The 25,192-nt window shown below is 41.8% G+C and overlaps 1 protein-coding gene across 1 annotated transcript in view; it reads left to right on the forward strand.

Annotated features, from left to right (window-relative positions):
• ATM (ATM serine/threonine kinase) overlaps positions 1-25,192 on the forward strand; it is a 126,961-nt gene that overhangs the window by 59,081 nt on the left and 42,688 nt on the right. Inside the window, exons 27-37 of the mRNA XM_084649077.1 lie at positions 364-482; positions 6,967-7,093; positions 8,082-8,281; positions 12,706-12,880; positions 14,918-15,082; positions 15,479-15,611; positions 18,479-18,574; positions 19,642-19,813; positions 20,256-20,397; positions 21,454-21,630; positions 24,306-24,483. Of these exons, the coding sequence (XP_084505203.1) occupies positions 364-482; positions 6,967-7,093; positions 8,082-8,281; positions 12,706-12,880; positions 14,918-15,082; positions 15,479-15,611; positions 18,479-18,574; positions 19,642-19,813; positions 20,256-20,397; positions 21,454-21,630; positions 24,306-24,483 (1,684 nt within the window). The remainder of the gene's footprint in view (positions 1-363; positions 483-6,966; positions 7,094-8,081; positions 8,282-12,705; positions 12,881-14,917; positions 15,083-15,478; positions 15,612-18,478; positions 18,575-19,641; positions 19,814-20,255; positions 20,398-21,453; positions 21,631-24,305; positions 24,484-25,192) is intronic.

Below are 25,192 nucleotides of genomic sequence, written 5' to 3' on the forward strand. Positions count from 1 at the left end.
TCTCCCATCCCCCCAACAGGGGCACTGACTATTCGTGGGAACTAATGACTATACATAATGTTATGTCAAATGCAGAATGTAAATAAACTGAAAATATAGAGAAACATTTAATTTATGGTGAATCTTAGGTGTTGTAATTACAGTTGGTAAAACATTTCTAGAAAGAATTGTGATTTCTAAGTTGATTGTGTCCCTTTAATTTTAAGATGGACAACTCAAAGGATAAATAGGTAGCTCAGACAAGAAGAAAAAGAAGTTACCTCAGAAAAACACAAATTGAAATTGAGACCTTCAGAGTTAAAATATTTCCGTATTAAAGCTGTTCATATGAAAACATTAAATGTATCTAATGTTGTTTTCTAGCAGATTGACAATTTATCTCACAGTAACTTGCCAGAGATTGTAGTGGAGCTGCTGATGACCCTACATGAGCCAGTCAACACCAAGGCAGGAGAAGGAGGTGACCTAAGTAAATTTACAGGGTATGTAGATATAGACTTTTAGAAGAAGATGTATTTCATACCTTTTTACTTATGTACAACATTTTGCATGTGTGGGGTGTGTGCGTCCCAGCATATGCTCTCAAAATTTCTTCTAGGATTTCAAGAGAGCAAAATAGAAGAGTGGGTATTTCAGTTCAGAGCCCTGGTCTACACTAGGACTTTAGGTCGAATTTAGCAGCGTTAAATCGATTTAAACCTGCACCCGTCCACACAGTGAAGCCCTTTAATTCGACTTAAAGGGCTCTTAAAATCGATTTCCTTACTCCACCCCTGACAAGTGGATTAGCGCTTAAATCGACGTTCCCAGCTCGAATTTGGGGTACTGTGGACACAATTCGATGGTATTGGCCTCCGGGAGCTATCCCAGAGTGCTCCATTCTGACCGCTCTGGACAGCACTCTCAACTCAGATGCACTGGCCAGGTAGACAGGAAAAGAACCGCGAACTTTTGAATCTCATTTCCTGTTTGGCCAACGTGGCAAGCTGCAGGTGACCATGCAGAGCTCATCAGCACAGGTGACCATGATGGAGTCCCAGAATCGCAAAAGAGCTCCAGCATGGACCGAACGGGAGGTACGGGATCTGATCGCTGTTTGGGGAGAGGAATCCGTGCTATCAGAACTCCGTTCCAGTTTTCGAAATGCCAAAACCTTTGTGAAAATCTCCCAGGGCATGAAGGACAGAGGCCGTAACAGGGACCCGAAGCAGTGCCGCGTGAAACTGAAGGAGCTGAGGCAAGCCTACCAGAAAACCAGAGAGGCGAACAGCCGCTCTGGGTCAGAGCCCCAAACATGCCGCTTCTATGATGAGCTGCATGCCATTTTAGGGGGTTCAGCCACCACTACCCCAGCCGTGTTGTTTGACTCCTTCAATGGAGATGGAGGCAATACGGAAGCAGGTTTTGGGGACGAAGAAGAGGAGGAGGAGGAGGAGGAGGTTGTAGATGGCTCACAGCAAGCAAGCGGAGAAACCGGTTTTCCCGACAGCCAGGAACTGTTTCTCACCCTAGACCTGGAGCCAGTACCCCCCGAACCCACCCAAGGCTGCCTCCTGGACCCAGCAGGCGGAGAAGGGACCTCTGGTGAGTGTACCTTTTAAAATGCTATACATGGTTTAAAAGCAAGCATGTGAAAGGATTACTTTGCCCTGGCATTTGCGGTTCTCCTAGATGTAGTCCTAAAGCCTTTGCAAAAGGTTTCTGGGGAGGGCAGCCTTATTTCGTCCTTCATGGTAGGACACTTTTATCACTCCAGGCCAGTAACACATACTCGGGAATCACTGTAGAACAAAGCATTGCAGTGTATGTTTGCTGGCATTCAACCAAAATCCGTTCTTTCTCTCTCTGTGTTATCCTCAGGAGAGTGAGATATAATTCATGGTCACCTGGTTGAAATAGGGTGCTTTTCTTCAGGGACACATTCCTGCTGGGCTGTTTGCCTGTGGCTGAACAGAAATGTTCCCTGCTGTTAGCCACGGGGAGGGGGGAGGGTTGAGGGGGTAGTCACGCGGTGGGAGGAGGCAAAATGCGACCTTGTAACGAAAGCACATGTGCTATGTATGTAATGTTAACAGCAAGGTTTACCCTGAAAGAGTGTAGCCACTGTTTTATAAAATGTGTGTTTTTAAATACCGCTGTCCCTTTTTTTTTCTCCACCAGCTGGATGTGTTTCAATGATCACAGGATCTTCTCCTTCCCAGAGGCTAGTGAAGCTTAGAAAGAAAAAAAAACGCACTCGAGATGAAATGTTCTCCGAGCTAATGCTGTCCTCCCACACTGACAGAGCACAGACGAATGCGTGGAGGCAAATAATGTCAGAGTGCAGGAAAGCACAAAATGACCGGGAGGAGAGGTGGAGGGCTGAAGAGAGTAAGTGGCGGGCTGAAGAGAGTAAGTGGCGGGCAGAAGACAGGGCTGAAGCTCAAATGTCGCGGCAGCGTGATGAGAGAAGGCAGGATTCAATGCTGAGGCTGCTGCAGGACCAAACCAGAATGCTCCAGTGTATGGTTGAGCTGCAGCAAAGGCAGCTGGAGCACAGACTGCCACTGCTGCCCCTCTGTAACCAACCGCCCTCCTCCCCAAGTTCCATAGCCTCCACACCCAGAACGCGGTGGGGGGGCCTCCGGCCAACCAGCGACTCCACAACAGAGGATTGCCCAAAAAAAAGAAGGCTGTCATTCAATAAATTTTAAAGTTGTAAACTTTTAAAGTGCTGTGCTTAATGTGCTGTGTGGCATTTTCCTTCCCTCCTCCACCACCCCTCCTGGGATACCTTGGTAGTCATCCCCCTATTTGTGTGATGAATGAATAACGAATGCATGACTGTGAAGCAGCAATGACTTTATTGCCTCTGCAAGCGGTGATTAAAGGGAGGAGGGGAGGGTGGTTAGCTTACAGGGAAGTAGAGTGAACCAAGGGGCGGGGGGTTTCATCAGGGAGAAACAAACAGAACTTTCACACTGTAGCCTGGCCAGTCATGAAACTGGTTTTCAAAGCTTCTCTGATGCGTGCCGCGCCCTCCTGAGCTCTTCTAACCGCCCTGGTGTCTGGCTGCGCGTAACCAGCAGCCAGGCGATTTGCCTCAATCTCCCACCCCGCCATAAACGTCTCCCCCTTACTCTCACAGATATTGTGGAGCACACAGCAAGCAGTAATAACAGTGGGAATATTGGTTTCGCTGAGGTCTAAGCGAGTCAGTAAACTGCGCCAGCGCGCCTTTAAACGTCCAAATGCACATTCTACCACCATTCTGCACTTGCTCAGCCTGTAGTTGAACAGCTCCTGACCACTGTCCAGGCTGCCTGTGTACGGCTTCATGAGCCATGGCATTAAGGGGTAGGCTGGGTCCCCAAGGATACATATAGGCATTTCAACATCCCCAACAGTTATTTTCTGGTCTGGGAAGAAAGTCCCTTCCTGCAGCTTTTGAAACAGACCAGAGTTCCTGAAGATGCGAGCGTCATGCACCTTTCCCGGCCATCCCACGTTGATGTTGGTGAAACGTCCCTTGTGATCCACCAGAGCTTGCAGCACTATCGAAAAGTACCCCTTGCGGTTTATGTACTCGCCGGCTTGGTGCTCTGGTGCCAAGATAGGGATATGGGTTCCGTCTATAGCCCCACCACAGTTAGGGAATCCCATTGCAGCAAAGCCATCCACTATGACCTGCACATTTCCCAGGGTCACTACCCTTGATATCAGCAGATCTTTGATTGCGTGAGCTACTTGCATCACAGCAGCCCCCACAGTAGATTTGCCCACTCCAAATTGATTCCCAACTGACCGGTAGCTGTCTGGCGTTGCAAGCTTCCACAGGGCTATCGCCACTCGCTTCTCAACTGTGAGGGCTGCTCTCATCCTGGTATTCATGCGCTTCAGGGCAGGGGAAAGCAAGTCACAAAGTTCCATGAAAGTGCCCTTACACATGCGAAAGTTTCGCAGCCACTGGGAATCGTCCCAGACCTGCAACACTATGCGGTCCCACCAGTCTGTGCTTGTTTCCCGAGCCCAGAATCGGCGTTCCACGGCATGAACCTGCCCCATTAGCACCATGATGCATGCATTGGCAGGGCCCATGCTTTCAGAGAAATCTGTGTCCATGTCCTGATCACTCACGGGACCGCGCTGACGTCGCCTCCTCGCCCGGTATCGCGTTGCCATGTTCTGGTGCTGCATATATTGCTGGATAATGCGTGTGGTGTTTAATGTGCTCCTAATTGCCAAAATGAGCTCAGCGGCCTCCATGCTTGCCTTGGTATGGCGTCTCCGCACAGAAAGAAGGCGCGGAACGATTGTCTGCCGTTGCTCTGACGGAGGGAGGGGCGACTGACGACACGGCTTACAGGGTTGGCTTCAGGGAGCTAAAATCAACAAAGGGTGTGCCTGTACATCAAGGAGTATTTCAGGCAGGACTGCACGGAGGGTTCCAATAAGAAATGGTGCACCTAAGTTATCGTTCTTATTGGAACAAGGAGGTTAGCCTGGCCTCTGATTGATACATGGCTAGATTAACCTCGCTGCGCCTTCTCTGTGACTGACTGCAGTGTGATCTAGATAGGGGAGGAGGAAAATGAGTCCAAAACAAATCTGGTCTATGTCTTGTTCTGACCCACTCCATCGATCCTTTACATCTTTGGCTGGCAGCAGACAAAAAAGGCGCGAAATGATTGTCTGCCCTTGCTTTCACGGGGGGAGGGAGGGTGGGAACGGGGTCCTGACGACATGTACCCAGAACCACCTGCGACAATGTTTTTTGCCGCATCAGGCATTGGGATATCAACCCAGAATTCCAATGGGCAGCGGAGACTGCGGGAACTGTGGGATAGCTACCCACAGTGCAACGCTCCAGAAGTCGACGCTTGCCTCGGTACTGTGGAAGCGCTCCGCCGAGTTAATGCACTTAATGCACTTTAGAGCATTTTCTGTGGGGACACACACACTCGAATATATAAAACCGATTTCAAAAAAACCGACTTCTATAAATTCGACCTAATTTCGTAGTGTAGACATACCCAGAGAGATTTATTACCCCCCTCTTTCCATAGTTTCAGTGAGGGTGAAAGACACACCTCTGTCAAGGGTTTGGCTGGATCCAAATAACTTTGGCTCAGCTCTTGCATGGGTTGGTCTTAGTAGCATCTTCAGCTTGTGAATATATAATCTTGTTTATGCATCTTCAACAGGGTTGTAAATCTTCAACTTTGTGGTTATATTGTTTTTGTCTTTCGAGCGGGAAATTCTCAGAACATTTCTAAACTTGATTTTAACTTTTTTATTCATTTTATTTTCTGAGATTCCTTTAATTCATCAGTGCTTAAGAGATGAAATGTTCTTTCTCAAATGAGTCAAAACACTCATATTTTATATATGAAAATCGGATTTTAAAATAATCTTTTTAAACTTAAATTATTCTTAGAGAATTTTTAAATACAAGTGGTCATCTTTTGCAATCCTAGAAAAAAAGTTTCTTCACATCCTTTAATAAGGGGGAGCGCTTCCATTCTTTGAAAAGACACTTACTGGTGTTCAAACTTTTCTCAAGATTACAATCTACAGTAGCAATTAAGACTCCTACCAAACACGGTGTGCAAATCAAATATCACAATAGCATTTAGATATATTTTTCTAAAATGATATAGAATATTAGGCCAAAATACAAGTTATAAAGCTGCATTCCAGAGTCCGTACAACGTGACCTGGAGGTGCTGAGTACAATTTTATGGCCATCATTCTTTATGATGTTTTTCGTATTTGTCACTTACTGAGAAAAAGCAGAGATTTTGTGGGAGTTTCTCTAGTGAGACTAAACATTTTATTTAATAAACTCAAGCATGTAAGCTATTATTCTTCAAGCATCATGTATGTGTATAAAGTTACTGCATCTTCTGAAATTCAGCAAAGGCAAAGAGCAGTTTGTAATAAATTGTATTTTATTAATAACCATTTTTGCATCAGTATTGAGGTTTATCCTCCTTCCCTCCATCCATTAGTTTCTAACATTATGTGTAGTTTAGGCACTAAGTATTTGAATAAGACTGCCGTTTGTAGGGTGACCAGATGTCCTGTTTTTATAGGGACAGTCCCGGTTTTTGGGACTTTTTCTTATATAGGCACCTATTACCCCCCACCCCCATCCCGTTTTTTCACAGTTCCTATCTCGTCACCCTAGCCATTTGCCATATTTCTCCCTGACAAGCATGGGTTGGTTCTCTTAGTTCTTTATTACATTCTGGACTGAACTGGGAGCAGGGCTGTCATTTTAGAGGATTTCCAGCTATAAAACTCTCTTGTGTAGAGTTGGTCTACTAAAATTCCTCATTGGCTGACTTCAGAGCATGCTGAAAGATTTATTTATTTCATTTGACCTGTTTTTCTATGTTGACTGTTTCTGGACCCCCAACCCTTTGCTTTCAAATCTGCTACCCTTCTGTTTTCTTTATTCTTACCAGTTTCTGTTTGATCCCTTTATGATTGGAGTAACATGCATGATGACTATGATTTATTCTTGTGAATTACATTTTTACAAGGTCTGGGAGTGGATTTGGCTGATTGGCTTGTATTTAATTTCATGTTTTTGTATTTTGGTGTTTGGTGCTTTGATAACATGCCAAAGGCATCCTACAATTGGATTAAACAAAACAAGTGCAAATATTTCCCTATAGAAATGAAGTCTTTATGTTGTATTTGGAGATTACATCTCATTTTATTTCTATTTGTTAGTTTGCTGGGAAGTATAACTAATTCTCCACTTATTGCTGAAAATATTACTGTTATGTAGGAAGAATTTGTACTTTGCTGTATTTTTTCACACTAGTTACTATATAGCAATTTTTTCTTGCCTTATCAGGGTGAAACCAAATCAGCCATGCAACATGTTATATATGCATCCATTTAAAGCATCCATATCCTTCATCTCTGAACAAGTTTTTGGAAGTCTTGTCTCACTGTGTTTTTTAATTCATTCAGGGAACTGGACCCTGCTCCTAATCCTCCTCATTTTCCATCTTATGTGATCAAGGCAACCTTCGATTATATTAGCAGTTGTCATAAAACCAAGTTAAAAAGTATTGTAGCTGTACTTTCTAAAAATCCTGTAAGTATATGATTTTGCCTTTTTTTGGCATTGTTAGAAGATTTCCTTTTAATTATGTATATTTTTATTTGTAAATTGTCAGTGCATGACAACAAAGAAAAAACTTTCCAATATAATTTTAGGGAATCTCTTTATGTTTCTATTAGTAGCAGAAAAAAGACACGTCCCTAAGTTAAAGGCCACAGTAACTTTATGAATGTTACATGCATAAAAGATTAGTTAAAAAAAAAAAGTGAAAGAAAGACAGGGCCACATTTTTAAAAATAAATCAAGTTGGGGGGGGATTTACATACATTAAATAAAACTATATAGGTTAGATTCACAATATTTCTGTCACATACTGACTAAAGAATTACATCAGATCATGATATATTTAAGTATAAATATTTTCTCCCCCTGCTGACAGGGTGGATTTCTGCATCCTTATGTTTAGACACGTTTGCTTCACACGAAGTATGACTGTTCTCCTTTATGTTGTCTATAGATTGGAGAAAAACATACTAATATTTAGTTGTTTTATAACTAAATGGGAGAGTATGTGTTTCCAGAATGTAGCATAGCCATGCACAAATCACAAAAGCTCTGCATATGTTGTTTTTGTGTGCCTATTTACTTTTTACTATATGTATGTGTTCTGTTAAAACAATCTTGCATTTTTACATTTTTCCACTTTTTTTTTTATCATTGATGAAGACTGCCTTCAGTGCTTTTTGTTTTCAGGAAAACAAAAAGCAGTTTTTTGCACAGTCATGGAAACTAAAAATAGAAAGAACCTGTAGGAATATCCAGTCTGCACCCCCCATTCCTTGTACGATTGGTCTCTACAGTGCATTTTCTAGCATTTGAAATAAATATGTGCATTTATATATGACTCGGGAAATACAAAACTTGTCTTATGTTTACATTTTTTCCTAAAGTTAAAATAATTTAATTTTGCTGTTATGATATGAAAGGCGGCTTTTCACTTGGTGTTTTCATTCATTTACAGGATTCATTCCAGAAAATTCTACTAGCCATTTGCAAACAGGCAGCTGATACAAACAATATTTACAAAAAACACAGGATTCTTACCATTTATTACTTGTTTGTTAATTTGTTACTTAAAGAGATAAAGGATGGTTTAGGAGGAGCGTGGGCTTTTGTTCTTCGAGATATAATATATACCCTGATTCACTACATCAACAGCAGGTAAATACATAATTGTCTTCTAGTTCTTCCTTTTTTACCTTCTCACTGTTATCCACATATTTTAGTACCACTAGTAGCTGTTGTATCATCTATGTAGAAGCTAGTGAAAAACTGATGTTAGTGTCACACTAGCGATTGATTATAGGTAGGGTGACCATATTTCCCTACACTGAATATGGCACACCTGATAAAATTACTTGTATTCAAGCCGAGTTCAATGGCAATCAATCAGACCTATGCGGTACAAATGTTTAAATTAACATCAAGTTGCCTGAGTCCCTGTTAAAAAGAAATACTGCTAGTTGGATTCTTTTTATTTATCTTCTTATCTTTAAGGCTTTAGGGTTCACACAAGGAAAGGTGACACACACACACACTCCTGTACACCTCTCTCACACGGGCGGGGGAGCGGGTGTGACTGACCAACCCGACCCTCCCTGCCTGGTGCTCTTCAGGCTTCATACCTGGCTGGGCCCCCGGGATGGACCCACCTGTCCTGGTACCTGGTGCCGCGTCTTCTTGAGGCAACACGTGTGGGGCGGGGAGGAATGAAGGGTCACATGCCTCCCCCCCCCAGATTTCTGCCAGGGTTCACACCAGAATGTGACCAGCAGCAGCCTTTTGGCACTGTGCGGGAGAGAAAGGATGGGAGCTGCTTCCAGCCCAAACAGTGTTGAAAGGCAGCTATCACCTCCAGGCTGCTGCTGGCCACTGAAATAACCCAGCTGCCTCCTATCCCCTGGCTACAGTGCAGGCTGGAAAAGGTTAAGCCCTTTAGGATGCATTGTGCACCAGGGCCCAGGGAACCTGACTGCAGGGGCTTTAGCAAATCCGGCCAGAGAAGTGGCTCAGCAGGAAAATGTGCCTAGGGGATGGAGCAGCCCCGTTCTCCATGGGGGCAGGTTCCAGGATGGGGGGCAGGTGAAGAGGGTGCTAAGCCCCTGCCTGTGGGGCTGCTGTGGAGCCTGCAGGGTCAGGGCATGAACAGGCTGGAAATCACTTCCCCTGCTCCACTCCAGAGCTTAGATGAGGGGCAGAGAGGCTTCCCCATGCCAGTGCTCTGAGCTTTGGCACATACAGGGCTCAGCTCCTCCTGGCCAGCGTCCTGAGCAGGAGGGTCGTGGGCTTTCCCAGGGCACTGGTCCAGCCATAGGCAGTGGGGGAAGGGAGGAGCCTGCCGGCCAGGCTGTTGGTTAACTGAGCACTCTGACTAGGGGCTGGTTCTCCGCACAGCACTGGGAGCAGGACGGGTTCTGCCTAGGGAGATATGGAAGAGCAGAGGGGATGAAGGGGCAAAGCAGCAAGAGGAGAAGCACATAAAGGGCTGATGGGTGGGCAACAGAGGCAACACATAGCTGCCTGGCGCCTGCCCGCACTCAGCAGCCACTGCAGCTCGCAGCATGCAGCCAGTGCCAGCCAGAAACAGGGTGGGGGACGGGGCCCTGCTGGCCAAAAGCTGGTGCACAGCGAAGGCTGTGCTGAGGGACCAGCAGGTGGAGTGGCCGCCCCCACACGCTGCAGCTTTGCCCCACCACCAGGGTGGTGCCTTGCACACCTACCCCCATCATCAGCCACTGGACCCCCCCCACTCACCTCTGAGTTGGCAGGTGGCTGGCAAGTAGGGATCTGGGCAGAAGCAGTACCCGCCGGTACTGATGGAGGGGAAGACAGAAAACTACGGGATAGTTTCCCCTTTTTAAAGAAAAAATGGGACAGCTGTAGGAGGGCTTAAATATGGGACCGTCCCTTTAAAAACGGGACATCTGGTCACCATAGTTATAGGCCTTCTTCCCTGACCACAGCCCTATTTATTGGACTATAGAAGATGGGTCTTTTTGTTGAAATTAAGTCTTCTGTAGGCAGCCTTCCCTGGACTTTTTGATCATTTAAATGTTGTTAAATGCATTGAGTATATGGCTCGAAATGACACATAACTTCACGACGAAAACTAAGATTTGCTATTTGATACCAAAGCAAAGTTAATCAAAGAACAGTGAGTATTATGCAAGCACCTTCATTGTGAACATAACATTTGGTAAATCTCTTCTGCCCTTTTCTATAAATTTCCCAGTGTTGCTACTCCAAGGAATGTTTGAGATCACAATGCTGTCTGCTAATATAACAAAGTATAAGGGTATTCCAGTAACCTAGAATATTATTCAGATCATTGAAATGTTTTATAGTCTAGTCTTCAACAAACCCTTCTTTCTTACTCATTTGTCTCTGAATTCTTTCTCTGCCCACCACTTGCCCTATTTAAACAGTACTCTCCCTTTCCCCATGATGTCAGTCTATTAAATTCCCTCTGTCAGCTTCTCAACTTTTACTCTGCCTTCTTTTCTTGACCCACTATCTGCCACCATGTTAGCTTCTTTAATGCCCAGGCTTTACCTCTACTTCTGCACCCCAACAGCCTTTGGAGAAAGCTCTGTGACTCTGGGCTTGGCTACACTTGCAAGTTAGAGCGCATTAAAGCAGCCCCAGGTGCCCTAACTCACGATCCACTCACACTGGCAAGGCATTTAGAGGGCCTGGACTCTGCAGCTGGAGCGCTCCTGATAATCCACCTCCATGAGAAGCATAACGCTTGCTGTGCCTCGGCTGAAATGCCCCAGCGTCAGTGTGAACGAGGTGTTGCGTTATTGCGCTGCGATCGGCCTCCGGAAATGTCCCATAATCCCCTTAAGTCAAATGGTCACTCTTGTTTTGGAATCGGCTGTAGGAATGTGGATATGCCCTTTCAAAGCTCCATTTCTGACAGCCAGCATGCTTATCTGCTCCGAGACAAAGCAACCATTAGTGTGGAATGCTGTGTGCAAGAGAGAGAGGCAGGGGGGAGGAGGAGGAGTCTGCTGGTGTCTGAACTTACAAGACAGCATGCTGACATGCTCTCAGCCCCTCCAAACCCACTCTCTCTCCCCCCACATACACACAACACACTTCCTGTCACATTCCAGCCCTCACCCTCCCATTTGAAAAGCATGTTGCAGCTAAATGCATGCTGGGATAGCTGCCACAATGCACTGCTCTTTGTGGCGTTGCAAGAGCTGCTAATGTGGCCACGCCAGTGCGCTTGAATCTGACAGTGTAAACACACGGCAGCACTTTCCCTGCTGTGCTCTCGGAGGGCTGGTTTAACTCACAGTGCTCTACATATGCAAGTGTAACCATGCCCTACAATCACTTCTGTTTTATTTATTCTGTCTGTCTGCCCTCTTCTTTGATAAATAACATGATTTCTTCTCCCTCATGAACTCCTGCACTGCTAACTTGCACAAGTTTGCAAGTTTGGACCTAAATTCTGTGACAACGTCCCTGCAATCTGCTGCACATCTTCCATTACATTTAAAAATAGAGACTATTAACCAGTTAATTCTGAAAGTGAATACATTATCAGTACAGTAGCCCATAATATTTATTTCACACTTTTCCCACATTTTCAGTTTTTAATATCTGCAGAATTTTGTGTTGACAACATATAACTTCATTCTAGGGGCTAAGGGTTAAGCAGGAGGTTTTAGTAGGCGAGTAGGGAACAGCTGATGCTTTTGGCAACTGAGGAGGTGAGGAAAGCAATTTGGTATTGTGGGACTAAACACATCATTTGGATGTTTCAGCTAAAATGATCAACAGGGCAATAATTTAATTGCTATCTTTAGATTTTAGAGGGAACAATCCGTAGTGATGTAGGAGTCAATTAACATTGTTTTGGGTTTTCTACACACTCAGAAAACTGTCACCATGTCAGCTTAAACTCAGTTTACATTTGGCATGATTATCTTCCAATCTATAAAGGCTAGAAGCAAATATATTTATACTTAGTGATGGTTTAGTATGGAATTTTCAAGGGACCCTAAGAATTTCAGTGAGAGTTGAGTGCCTTAACTCCCATGGACTGTCTAGGTTCTAGAGTATTGTTCTGTGATGTGACAAATTCAATGTATTGTGGCAAATTCCACGGGAATACAGGAGCTGTTATAACAGGACATCCACTTCACAAAAGGGAGGGATGTGATCAGAGAATTCCCCACTCCGGTGCTCCTTGCAACAAAATCCATTACCTTTCATCCGTGGCAGCCTGTATACTATTTTTTCCTCCCTAGAGGAGATCTGTTTCTTTTTCACTCTTGTTTGACTCTGTTGAATTAAACCATATTGACAATGGCTAAATTTAGCATATATAACAATGATGGAAGGACTTGGGGATTTGGTACTATTAAGGTGCAGAAATTTAAATCACTGTGATGATTGGGTCAACCATTTTAAGACTGAAATCACTGCCTCTTAAATATGTTTATATGCCCCCCACCCCACTCCCCCCATTTCTCCCTGTCATGCAAAGGGTTAGTTAGTGCTTTGACAATGGAAATATTTGTTTTTTTAATTTAATTCCTCAAACTTGTTGTTTTTTTCCCCTGTGGCAGACCTAATCTTGGCAGAGACATGTCCATGCGCAGCTTTTCCCTCTGCTGTGACCTTCTAAATCATGTTTGCCACGCAGCAGTCACATATTGTAAGGATGCCCTAGAGAATCACCTTCATGTTGTTGTTGGAACGCTAATACCTCTCGTCAGGGACCAGCCTGAAATTCAGAAGCAGGTAGCTTTTCAGAAGATGCGCTTGTTGCTTTTCTTTATTATGTGCCTCCTGGCTTTTGTAGTTAGTTCAAGTCAACAAAAGTATTAGTTATAAAAATATCTGTGTTTTAAACATAAAGTTTAGTCACCTTTTTCTATATTCTGTAGGATTACATCACGATTTTTTTCATTTGTTACCAGTTGTCAGTTATTTCATAAGATTTTTTTTTTAAATGGCCTTTTTCAGTAAGAAAAGTACAGTTTTTACTACATTTCTGCTTCTTAGACATCTTTTGTTTAGCCCTGTAGCACACACTACTGTTGAAGGGGAATATATGGACAGAACTTTACTTCAGATATAGATGTGTATAGACTGCATTTTTCTATGTAGACATGTTGTTAGCCTAAGTCGGGGTAGTCAATTATTTTTGTCAAGTTCCAAATTTCTTCGTCAAGGTCTAGACTCCAGAGAAAATAATAACAATAATGATAAGTAAATAAAAAGATTTCAGGATCCGTTCAAAAGTGTCTGGTGGTCCAGATTTGGCCCGCGTTCCACCTATTGACTACCCCAGCCTAGATACTTCAGACTGGCAAATATTCAGTTCTCTGTATTAGTTGCTCAGTGGCTTTAAAGCAAACTATCAGTAGAGGGGCATTTGCAACTCCACAGTTATGGTTATTGCAGCAGTTCTGCTCTCAAAACCCTGTCTACTGGGTTTGTGCCTTCCTGTAAAATTGTGCTTTTTGCTGAAATTTAGCATACAAGTTCTTGGTCAACAGAGAGAGCAGTATAGTAGTTGTCTTCACAGTTTTGTTTATATTTAAGGCTTGTCATGGCAATAAATTGGGGAAACTACAGCTTTATCATGGCAAAAAATACAGCCCATGATTTAGCTGAAAAAAAAATGCCTAAGAAAACAGCACAATTTTTTTTCAAATATAATATGTGGTTGTTTAATTAAAATGTACCCAAAACCCCAGTACATTCATTAAAATAGGAAAATCCCTAATACACATAAAATGTTAATAAAACTCATATAAATAAGTCTAGGTCTTACTATAATAAAGCATATTATAAATTCCTAAATTACATGTCTTTATAGCTCTCCTGTCATCTTATATCTGTATATAAAATACAGGAACCTCTGCAGAAGCACTGTATATTGATAATTTTTAGGCTAACGGCACCAAATTTGTTACACTTGGTAACTTTTGGAAGAATGTCTTTGCACTTAGAGAGCTAGCAACTTAATTAAAAAAAATATTTAAAGAAGTTCTGCAGTGGACTTTTAAGCAGCCGAGCAGCCAAACTTAAATAAAAACAGCAGATCTGTGATAGCGTGGCAAATACCAGCCTTATTAATATTCAATTTATTCTAGTAACGCTATTAGGCATTCAGATTAACAGCAAAGTAAGCCAACCAAATCATGCAAAATATTATAGCTTTCAACAGTAAGAAAATCAAATAAATTATTAAATTATAGAATTTCTGTGTCAGTTACTTCATTCTTATCCTATCTCTATTTTTAAGCCTCAATGAATTACAAATATTACATTAGAAAGACAAGATGGGTGAGGTAATATCTTTTATTGGAGTAACTTCCGTTGGTGAGAAAGACAAGTTTTTGAGCTTACACAGAGCTCTTCTTCAGATCTGGGAAACATACTTAGACCTGAAGAAGAGCTCTGTGTAACCGCAAAAACTTGTCTCTGTCACCAACAGAAGTTGGTCCAATAAAATATATTACCTCACCCACCTTGTTTCTCTAGGATCTTGGGACTGACATGGCTACAGTGACACTCATACAAATATTATATTGTCCGTGAATGTGCCAAAGTCTTTTTAAACACTTTATAACATGCAATAATGTAAAACACATAGTTTATGAATTTTTGGTTATATTCAGTTATCAGTTTGGAATAATTTAGTCTGTATAGAATGCATAAATGTTATTTCATAGAATATTGTGCTTGGCTTGAGGAGCCTTTTTTTATTAAGCTGTTTTTTTTTATCCCTTTTAAATTAATTAATTAATTAATTAATTTAATATACAGGTCCTAGACTTGTTGAAGTACCTAGTGATCGATAACAAGGATAATGAAAACTTGTACCAAACAATCAAACATTTAGATCCTTTTCCTGAGCATCCTGCTTTTAAAGATTTGCGTGCTACTCAGCAGAAAATCAAATACAGTAAAGGAGCATTTTCACTTTTGGAGGTAATTAACTATTTAATTTGGGCCCTGGCACAGTCACGGTAATAGGTCCCTTTCAACTGAAGGCAAATGTACTGGCTATATGATACAGTATAGAAAGAAATTTATTTCCCCTTAAAGTAGACATGTTGACTTTTTTTATTCTATCCCTAGTTACAGGAGCTAGTCAATTTGTTTGTCTCTCAATTCTTGTGTACATTTCATATCTGTTGGTGTTCAGTGAAATACCTTTGAGGACCATTTCACCACTTAAAACATAGTATATGCAGTAAAGAGTCCTGTGGCACCTTATAGACTAACAGACTTATTTGAACATAAGCTTTCGTGGGTGAATACCCACTTCGTCAGATGCAACGAGTATATGCAATGTATACTTATTACAAAAATGTTGTTTTGCAGGAAATTAACCATTTTTTATCGGTAAGTTTCTGTGAGTCGCTGCCATTTGCAAGACTTGAAGGATTAAATGATTTACGCAAACAACTGGAACAACATAAAGATCAGATGAAGGATCTCATGAAACATTTCCAGGGTACAGACTCCTGATAGCATGCTTTATTTCTTCCTCTGCATGCTGTATTCTTTTGATTAGTAAAATAACTCCACTATAATTTCACACATACACCAGACTGATATGTACTGTATAAATTATGATGCAAATTGTGAAATTTCTCTTAGTGAGTATTATACAATACATAATGTCATATGAGTGATATAACTACACCTACTTTTTTGTAGGTATATTTGTATATATGAGCAGTATATATTCACTATCATCTTACCCGGCTCCTTGTCCCAATCTTTTCCTTTCCCTGGACTCAGTCCAGCTGTTTTCCCCTCTAAATTAAAATCAGGCAACTTCCTCTTCCACGCTCTAGACACCAGAAGTGGGGAGCCAAAGAGCCCAGCAGAGACAGGCTCAGTTCTGGTGTCCACCTTGGCCCAGAGCAGCAATTCACTGCTGGAGTGTGCTCAGCCACTCTGGGAGGATGGTGCATGCACAATCCGATCACACTTAAGAACTGTGAACAGCTCAAGCAAGCTCTTTGAAGATGGAATCTTTACAGATTTTAGCTGCTAAAATAGAAATCTCCACTAAGCATGTGTAAACTGCAGTTGTTCAAAGGCTTATAACTTGGCCAAATTTGAGTGAAGTTTCATAGAGATGGCAAAAGACACATCACAGAGACAGAGGTCACCCCCTTGCCAAAGTTCCTGGCTCCAAAGCATGTGGGATGCTAGAGCTGTTCAAAAAAAGGTTGCCAGAATTTTTTTTACATGGACTAGACATTGAGACTTCCCCTAGCCTTGTTCTTGGAAGTGACTGAATTATTATGGGTGAATTTTTCCCAAAAAAAACACCAAAACATTCAGCCTGAGACAGACACCTGACATGGAAAACTACAGCCCAAACAGGGAAGTTTGGCAAAGTTATGAGTGATTGAAAATAGGATCTTATAATGGGAAATGTCAGGCAGCCTTTATAATAGGCAGTGCTATTATAATAGGCAGTTCTGCCTATAATAATTTGATACAATTTACAAGAGGCACTATGAAACATTAAAACTTCAAAGAGACTGTTTGTGTTTGCAGGCTGTATAAGATTTCCTATGGACATTGTCACCTTTGGTGTGGGTAGTACAGATTTCACAAGGTCTACAAAACAGTGTTTAAAATATATGGATTCATTTATAAAAATACTGGAATTCCTTAAGATTAAACAAGACCTAACACTTAGTTTTCAGAGGTCATCATGAGTGTGTCATACAAGTGTGAAATCTTTGAGCCCAAGCCATTCCTGAATTATGAGTTGACCAGAAAATGTTAAAACAAGTTTTTAAAGTCCTGTAAGGTAACCATGGCTTGTCCAATTAGCCTCCTGTGTGTGTATGTGTGTTTGTTTAAAATCCTCTAGCCTAAAATAAAGGCTGACAGCAGATTTTTTTTGTGCAAGTTACGGGAGGTCAGGGATAAACTGGAAACTGGCTTACTACCTTAATTATTGTCACTGTGGTTATTATTGAAGGTTTTTAAGAACAGGTTAGACAAACACCTTTCAAAGATGGTCTAGATTCACTTGATCCTGCCTCAGCATGGGGGAATGGATGACTTCTCAAGGCCCTTCCAGTCCTACATTTCTGTAGTGATGATTATTTATTATTAATTTGTTCGTGTTACAGAAGCACATTGAGGCGTCAGCTAACTTGAAGGCCCTGTTGTGTTAGGCACTGTGCAGTTCCATAATAGAATGTACTGCATACCTACAACTAGCTATAACAACTTAATAAAACTACTACTGTAATGTAAAAGCACTACTGTTAAGTTTGAAATATGAATCAACCAACTGTCCTTTTATGAGCAGAAATGTGGACTGGACATTTTGGTAGTTTGTCCACAGCTACTTTGAATTTTAAAAATTGAATTGTGATCTTTAACAATTTTAAATTAATGCTTTTTTAAAAAAGGAAACAGCTGAATGTGTCTTTGTACCATGTAATTCATGGATTTTATGAAAAATAAAAAAGATTCAAGAAGTAAAATAACTTCAAAAATTCCTCTCCCTTATCTATACCACTTTCTCCCTAATTGATGTTTCAGCGATCCCCTTCTTCCTCTTTACCTCCCTCCTTTAGTTCTTTGGGCTATTAACGTGTTTTAAGTCTCTCCAAAAGTAACAAAAAAGGGTGCTGGAAATGCGAGGAGGTGAGGGAAGAGAAGAAGCTTGAATTGCTGTAGGTTTTCAATATTATTGGCCAGCCCATATTTCTGTATCTGGCCCTGAATTCCCATATGTTTGCCATGGTTGGATAAATTCCTCTTTTTCCTCCCTATTTGAGTCACTCTTGCCTCAATACAAAATCAGTACATTGTTTAAAAAACATGAAAAGTTTCAGACAAATCTAATAGAGAAAGGGCTGACTGTAGAGGAAGGTAATAAGTACCAGAAGATCCCAGACCTTGACTCTATATATTTTCTTGCAGTCAGTTGTTATGACATCCTGCTGTGCTGTAAATACCATTTGGTTATCTCATGATAATATTTAATGTATGCAGCTATCAAAAGGTAAAATTAGAAGTCTGTTTGCATTTCCATTATAAAATCCTGGAAATAATATATATATAAATTTTAGTTCCAGGGAATCCTGTGACTTGGACCAAGAAACATACAAGAGTTGGTTCAAGAAGTGATGATTTTTAAAAATATGGAAACATTTCTATTTTGTGTTACATTTTATAAAAGCTTTTGTGTACCAAATTTGACCCGATAACTATCCCCTTTAATGTTCAGAATGCATTTTGAGATCTTAGTTGAAATAGAATTACAAGTAGTGTAATTTGTCTGTTACAAATACACGTGGAATAGACATTAATGCTTTCCTTTTTTCTTCTAAATGGTAGAAAACCCCCAGGACTATGTCATAGTAAAGTTGGTGGTGAGCTTGCTACAACTATCCAAGACAGCAGTTAATCATACAGGTGAAAAGGCAGTTTTAGGTAAGTAATTTTGCTTTGTGAGTATCTACATCTTCTACATTAGCACTAGTATCGCTAAATGACAATTATTTTAATCTTAGGCAATTGCAAAATGTTTCCCATGATGCTAAAATTAGTGCTGTTCACTTAAACATCTAGTATGCAGTGGTAAACCAGGCGTTTAGATCTTCCTCATCTGAAAAACTAAAAACCTGGTATTCAGCGCTGATGAGCACCCACAACTGCAATAGCTGTTATGGGAACTGGCATTGCTCAGCACTTCTGAAAACAAAACTATACATTTGTCATTCCTGCAATATATTTCCATTAAGTACTTCCTGAATTTGGACCAGAGCCCAACCCTTATGTCTGCAGCATGTCTCTTCTCATCTTGATGATGGTAAAAGAAATGTTACACAATATGTTTTAGAAGATCTAGAATTTTCATAGCTACAGCTGAATGTGGACATGTCAAAACTTGAAAGCCAAAATCTGTTGGGACAAATATGGATTGTATGAATGCAGCAAGGAAATAGACATATGTCTGTCTATTTCCTTCTGTCTGAAACTTAGTGTATGTCCTGGAGCCATGAAATTGACAAGAAAGCCGAGCAGCCACTCCATGGCGGGTAGGAGGCTCCAGCTAAATCCCAGCTTCCCGCAGGTTCCTGGCTCTTAGCCATGCTGCTGCCCAGTTTCCACGCTCTGAGACAGACTGTGCACACCCAGCTCCCCACTCAGAGCCTGATTGCCCCCTGGTTCCCAGCCGCCTGCTGCCTGGGTTCCCCGTGGGAAGCCCAGCTCCACTGAGGCTTCCTGCCAGGAGCCTGGGCATTGCACCGAGGCTTGGCATCTCCAAGGCTTTCTGGGCTCAACTAACATAGAAACTTACAGAGAAATTTAAGTTTGTAGTATAAACATGCCCTTAGTTTCCACTAACATGAGATGTTGAAAGAACAACACGGCTCACATAAAACTGTATGTAATATGTATGCATATACACACACACACACATATACACAGCTAAAAAAAGTAAAGCTTTTTCCTCTACTATTTGGAGACTATAAAAGTAATATTTGCATTTGCAGAGGCTGTTGGAAGTTGTTTGGGAGAACTGGGTCCTATAGATTTCTCCACCATAACTCTGCAACATAGTAAAAATGCATTCTATTCCAAGGCAGCTGACTTATTTGAAGATAGAGAACTTCAGTGGGTCTTCATAATGCTGACTCTAATAAATAATGCTTTAATAGATGATTGGTAAGTGTACATTTGATTCGGTGCTTAAACGAGCACCAATGAAAAAAAGTAGCTATTGTTGTAAAAAGATTTTCTGCCTTCTGTCTCCTAATTTTATTTAATACCTGCACACAAGCAACAATCTGTTAACTCTCCACTAATGATCCACTTTGAGGTTCAGATTACTCATATTCCAATCAGTTTGTGGTGTTCTACAATGTCTCTAGTCAGGGGCTGGATGTGGATTCTAGCTAAATGATCTTGTTGCCCAATGCCAGTTGCGGCCTTTTTGTAAATATTTGCAGTCTCTTTTGTAACACACATCCGTAATGCACATCCTATGGCTCATCAGTATCAAGTGCCTTTAGAATTATCTTTGATGTACATACTTTTTTAACATAGACTTCATAAGGTTATGTTAAATTATTAAAGAATCTGTTACTCAGATATGCTTATCTTTCAGTATTGGTGTTCGATCTGCTGCTGCTGCCTGTTTGAAAAACATTTTAGCCACCAAGGCTGGTAACGAATTTTGGGAGATTTACAAAAACAAAGCTGATCCCATGTTAATATATCTACATCCTTTCAGAGTGTCTAGAAAGAAGGTATTTCTTTTATTTATTTTTGTGCAGTTCAGGGTAATGAGAACAGAAAATATAAAAACAAATATAGATCTGTAAACATTTCTGAAGACCAGTTTTACAGAATCTAGAGATGGAAAAGATCCTTAAGATAGTCCCCCTCTTCCTGCCAGTACAGTATTAGTTCCTTTTGTACATCTTTCCTACCTCTTGTACTTTCTCAGGGGGACTGATTTTTGCAAACGCTTATTTTTGCACCTTATGTTTACTACAGTGAGTCATCCCATTAACTAAAAGACCTGATATTAAGTGAAATGTTTACAGGATCAAGTTTAGTTCCAAATATAACAAGCTGTGGGGCTCCCATTACCTTTTTCGTGGAAAGGACTCCACAGCCTTGCTATCAGGAAGTTCTGTATGTATACATTATGATGAAAGTCCTTATTTACTTGATCACATACTATTTTTTCCACAAGACTGCTGCCTAATCAGTGCACTTGATGGAAGTACAAAGGAGCAGAATTAAGGTCGCATGAGCAACTGTAAACCAAGCATTTCCTACCGTTCAAGCACTTGACTTTGCAACCTAAAATATGATGTGTAGTGGGGCCTTGATTTTCCTGGAGAAACTATACCATTACTAAAAAGAAAAGGAGTACTTGCTGGTAGCCTCCATTCGATCCTACAGAACAAAACAAACAAACAAAAACCCAAACATAATGAAGTGAGCTGTAGCTCATGAAAGCTTATGCTCAAATAAATTTGTTAGCCTCTAAGGTTCTACAAGTACTCCTTTTCTTTTTACGAATACAGACTAACACAGCTACTACTCTGAAATATACCATTACTATTTCCTTATTTCTTTGGTTTTAACTATAACCATGCATTATTATAACATTTTACATTTATTTTATAATATAAACTAAGCCTGATTAAATGCTTTCATCCAGCTGGACTCTGCATTGTGTGTGTTTAATTTTGTTGTTCATCTAAATTTTTGGACCAAGTTGTGTGTGTGCTGGTTATTTTTTAGAGGAACACATCCTTGCATTTTTTTATTTAATTTTTGTTTTTGTGTAGTTTTTAGAAGTACCAAGTAATGAAAGAGAGAGTCCTTCAGAAAACCTGGATGATGCAAGTGTGTGGATTCCTCAGAGTGTAAGTCATGATACCTGGATCAAGAATCTGACCTGTTCATTACTGGACAGTGGAGGAGTGAGAAATGAAGTTCTTCAGTTACTGAAACCAATGTGTGAGGTGAGCTCAGTTTATATATAGCTTCCATGTGCAGCAGCCAAAGATAATTGTGGCAAACTTAGTCATGACTCCTATTAACATCAGATAATTTCTGTTATAAAATCACCATTTTTTCAAATAGAAAAAAATATTAAGCACTTTTTTAGTAAAAAGAATGAGGAGTACTTGTGGCACCTTAGAGACTAACAAATTTATTTGAGCGTAAGCTTTCGTGAGCTACAGCTCACTTCATCGGATGCATTCAGTGGAAAATACAGTGAGGAGATTTATATACACAGAAAACATGAAACAATGGGTGTTACCATACACACTGTAAGGAGAGTGATCAGGTAAGGTGAGCTATTACCAGCAGGAGAGCGGGGGGGTAACCCTGACAAAGGAGGTGCTGTCGTCACCATGAATAGGTTGGAATGTGAACAAGAGGCTGCTAGGCAGCTCTCCAACACCACTTTCTACAAGCCATTACCCTCTGATCCCACTGAGAGTTACCAAAAGAAACTACACCATTTGCTGAAGAAACTCCCTGAAAAAGCACAAGAACGAATCCGCACAGACACACCCCTGGAACCCCGACCTGGGGTATTCTATCTGCTACCCAAGATCCATAAACCTGGAAATCCTGGACGCCCCATCATCTCAGGCATTGGCACCTTGACAGCAGGATTGTCTGGCTATGTAGACTCCCTCCTCAGGCCCTACACTACCAGCACTACCAGCTATCTTTGAGACACCACTGACTTCCTGAGGAAACTACAGTCCATCGGTGATCTTCCTGAAAACACCATCCTAGCCACTATGGACATAGAAGCCCTCTACACCAACATTCCACACAAAGATGGATTACAAGCCGACAGGAACAGAATCCCCAATAATGTCATGGCAAACCTGGTGGCTGAACTTTGTGACTTTGTCCTCACCCATAACTATTTCACATTTGGGGACAATATATACCTCAAATCAGCGGCACTGCTATGGATACCCGCATGGCCCCACAGTATGCCAACATTTTTATGGCTGACTTAGAACAACGCTTCCTCAGCTCTCATCCCCTAATGCCCCAACTCTACTTGCGCTACATTGATGACATCCTCATCATCTGGACCCATGGAAAAGAAGCCCTTGAGGAATTCCACCATGATTTCAACAATTTCCATCCCACCATCAACCTCAGCCTGGATCAGTCCACACAAGAGATCCACTTCCTGGACACTACAGTAATAATAAGCGATGATCACATAAACACCACCCTATACCGGAAACCTACTGACCACTGTGCCTACCTACGTGCCTCCAGCTTTCATCCAGACCACACCACACGATCCATTGTCTACAGCCAGGCTCTGCAATACAACCGCATTTGCTCCAACCCCTCAGACAGAGACAAACACCTACAAGATCTCTATCAAGCGTTTTTACAACTACAATACCCACCTGCTCAAGTGAAAAAACAGATTGACAGAGCCAGAAGAGTACCCAGAAGTTACCTACTACAAGACAGGCCCAACAGAGAAAATAACAGAACACCACTAACCATCACCTTCAGCCCCCAACTAAAACCTCTCCAACGCACCATCAAGGACCTACAATCTATTGAAGGACGACCCATCACTCTCACAGATCTTGGGAGACAGGCCAGTCCTTGCTTACAGACAGCCCCCCAACCTGAAGCAAATACCAGCAACAACACACCACACAACAAAAACACTAACCCAGGAACCTAACAAAGGCCCTTGCCAACTGTGTCCACATATCTATTCAGGGGACACCATCATAGGGCCTAATCACATCAGCCACGCTATCAGAGGCTCCTTCACCCACACATCTACCAATGTGATATATGCCATCCATCATGTGCCAGCAATGCTCCTCTGCCATGTACATTGGCCAAACTGGACAGTCTCTACGTAAAAGAATAAATGGACACAAATCGGCTGTCAAGAACTATAACATTCAAAAACCAGTCGGAGAACACTTCAGTCTCTTTGGTCACTTGATTACAGACCTAAAAGTGGCAATTCTTCAACAAAAAAACTTCAGAAACAGACTCCAAGGAGAGACTGCTGAATTGGAATTAATTTGCAAACTGGATACAATTAACTTAGGCTTGAATAAAGACTGGGAGTGGATGGGTCATTGCACAAAGTAAAACTATTTCCCCATGTTTATTCCCCCCTCCCCCCGCTGTTCCTCAGGCGTTCTTGTCAACTGCTGGAAATGGCCCACCTTGATTATCACTACAAAAGGCTCCCCACCACCACCCCCGCTCTCCTGCTGGTAATAGCTCACCTTACCTGATCACTCTCCTTACAGTGTGTATGGTAACACCCATTGTTTCATGTTCTCTGTGTACATAAATCTCCCTCCTGTATTTTCCACTGAATGCATCCGATGAAGTGAGCTGTAGCTCACGAAAGCTTATGCTCAAATAAATTTGTTAGTCTCTAAGGTGCCACAAATCCTCCTTTTCTTTTTGTGGATACAGACTAACATGGCTGTTACTCTGAAACCACTCTTTTAGTAGGCATTCAGATACTAAATTGATATGCATGAGTTGATAAAGCTTATTTTATTTGTTTTACAGTAAAAGAGTCATATTGGCCAGTGGACCTTGACTATAGTTAGGAGCTGAGAAATGTGTTTACCAGCAGCTGACTGTGTGTGCTTGTGGGTTCCAGGTGAAAACAGACTTTTGTCAGACTTTGCTCCCATACCTGATTCATGATATCCTGCTTCATGATTCAAATGAAACTTGGCGAAATCTTCTGTCCATGCATATACAGAGGTTTTTCACAGCTTGTTGCAGATACTCCTCATCATCGAGCAGATCAACTACACCTGCAAATTCCAATTCAGGTAATGACATGAAAATGGCATGGAAAAGAATTATGATTTCTTCCTCTTTCTCTAAGCGTGTGTCTGCACTGCGTACTTCTTACGGCAGACATGTAGTGTACATACCTGAGTAGCACTGGTATAAATAGCAGTGTAGACAGTGAGGCAGTGCATAGGCATGTGGAGTAAAGACACATCTGAAAGGTGTGGGTGTGTATTCGAGTGTGTACCCTACATGGCTCTCTACTCACCCAAGCCATGCCTCCCTGTTGGCACGGCTGGTTTTAGCTGTGTAGTGTCCTGCTGCATCAGCTCTTCCCTGCCACAGTGAAAGACTCCAGGAGTAGGAAAAGGTTCTGCCAGCTCTCAGCTGCTAGAGCCCTTCCCCACCACAAGAAATGACTCCAGCAATGGGGAAAGGCTCTCGCAGAGGGAAAGATTCTGGCAGCTCCTCACTCCTGGAGCCTTTCCTCGTCACAGGGAAAGATTCTAGAAGCTTCCTGCTTCTGGAGCCTTTCCTCACTGCGGTGAAAGGTTCTGGCAACAGCACAGGTGAAGCCTTTCACTGCTGCCTCCCCTCTGCAGAGCCTTTCACTGAAGTGTAGCTACACGTTGCAGTGTGGACACAGTGTGCTTTTCACTGCAGCATGTAGCTACACGAACACTACATGCCTCCGCCAGTGGTGTGTAGTGTAGATGTAGCCTATGTTTCTAACACTAGATATAAAAC

This window comes from Lepidochelys olivacea (genome assembly GCF_965140295.1).
Source record: "Lepidochelys olivacea isolate rLepOli2 genome assembly, chromosome: 1".
Lineage (NCBI taxonomy): Eukaryota > Metazoa > Chordata > Testudines > Cheloniidae > Lepidochelys > Lepidochelys olivacea.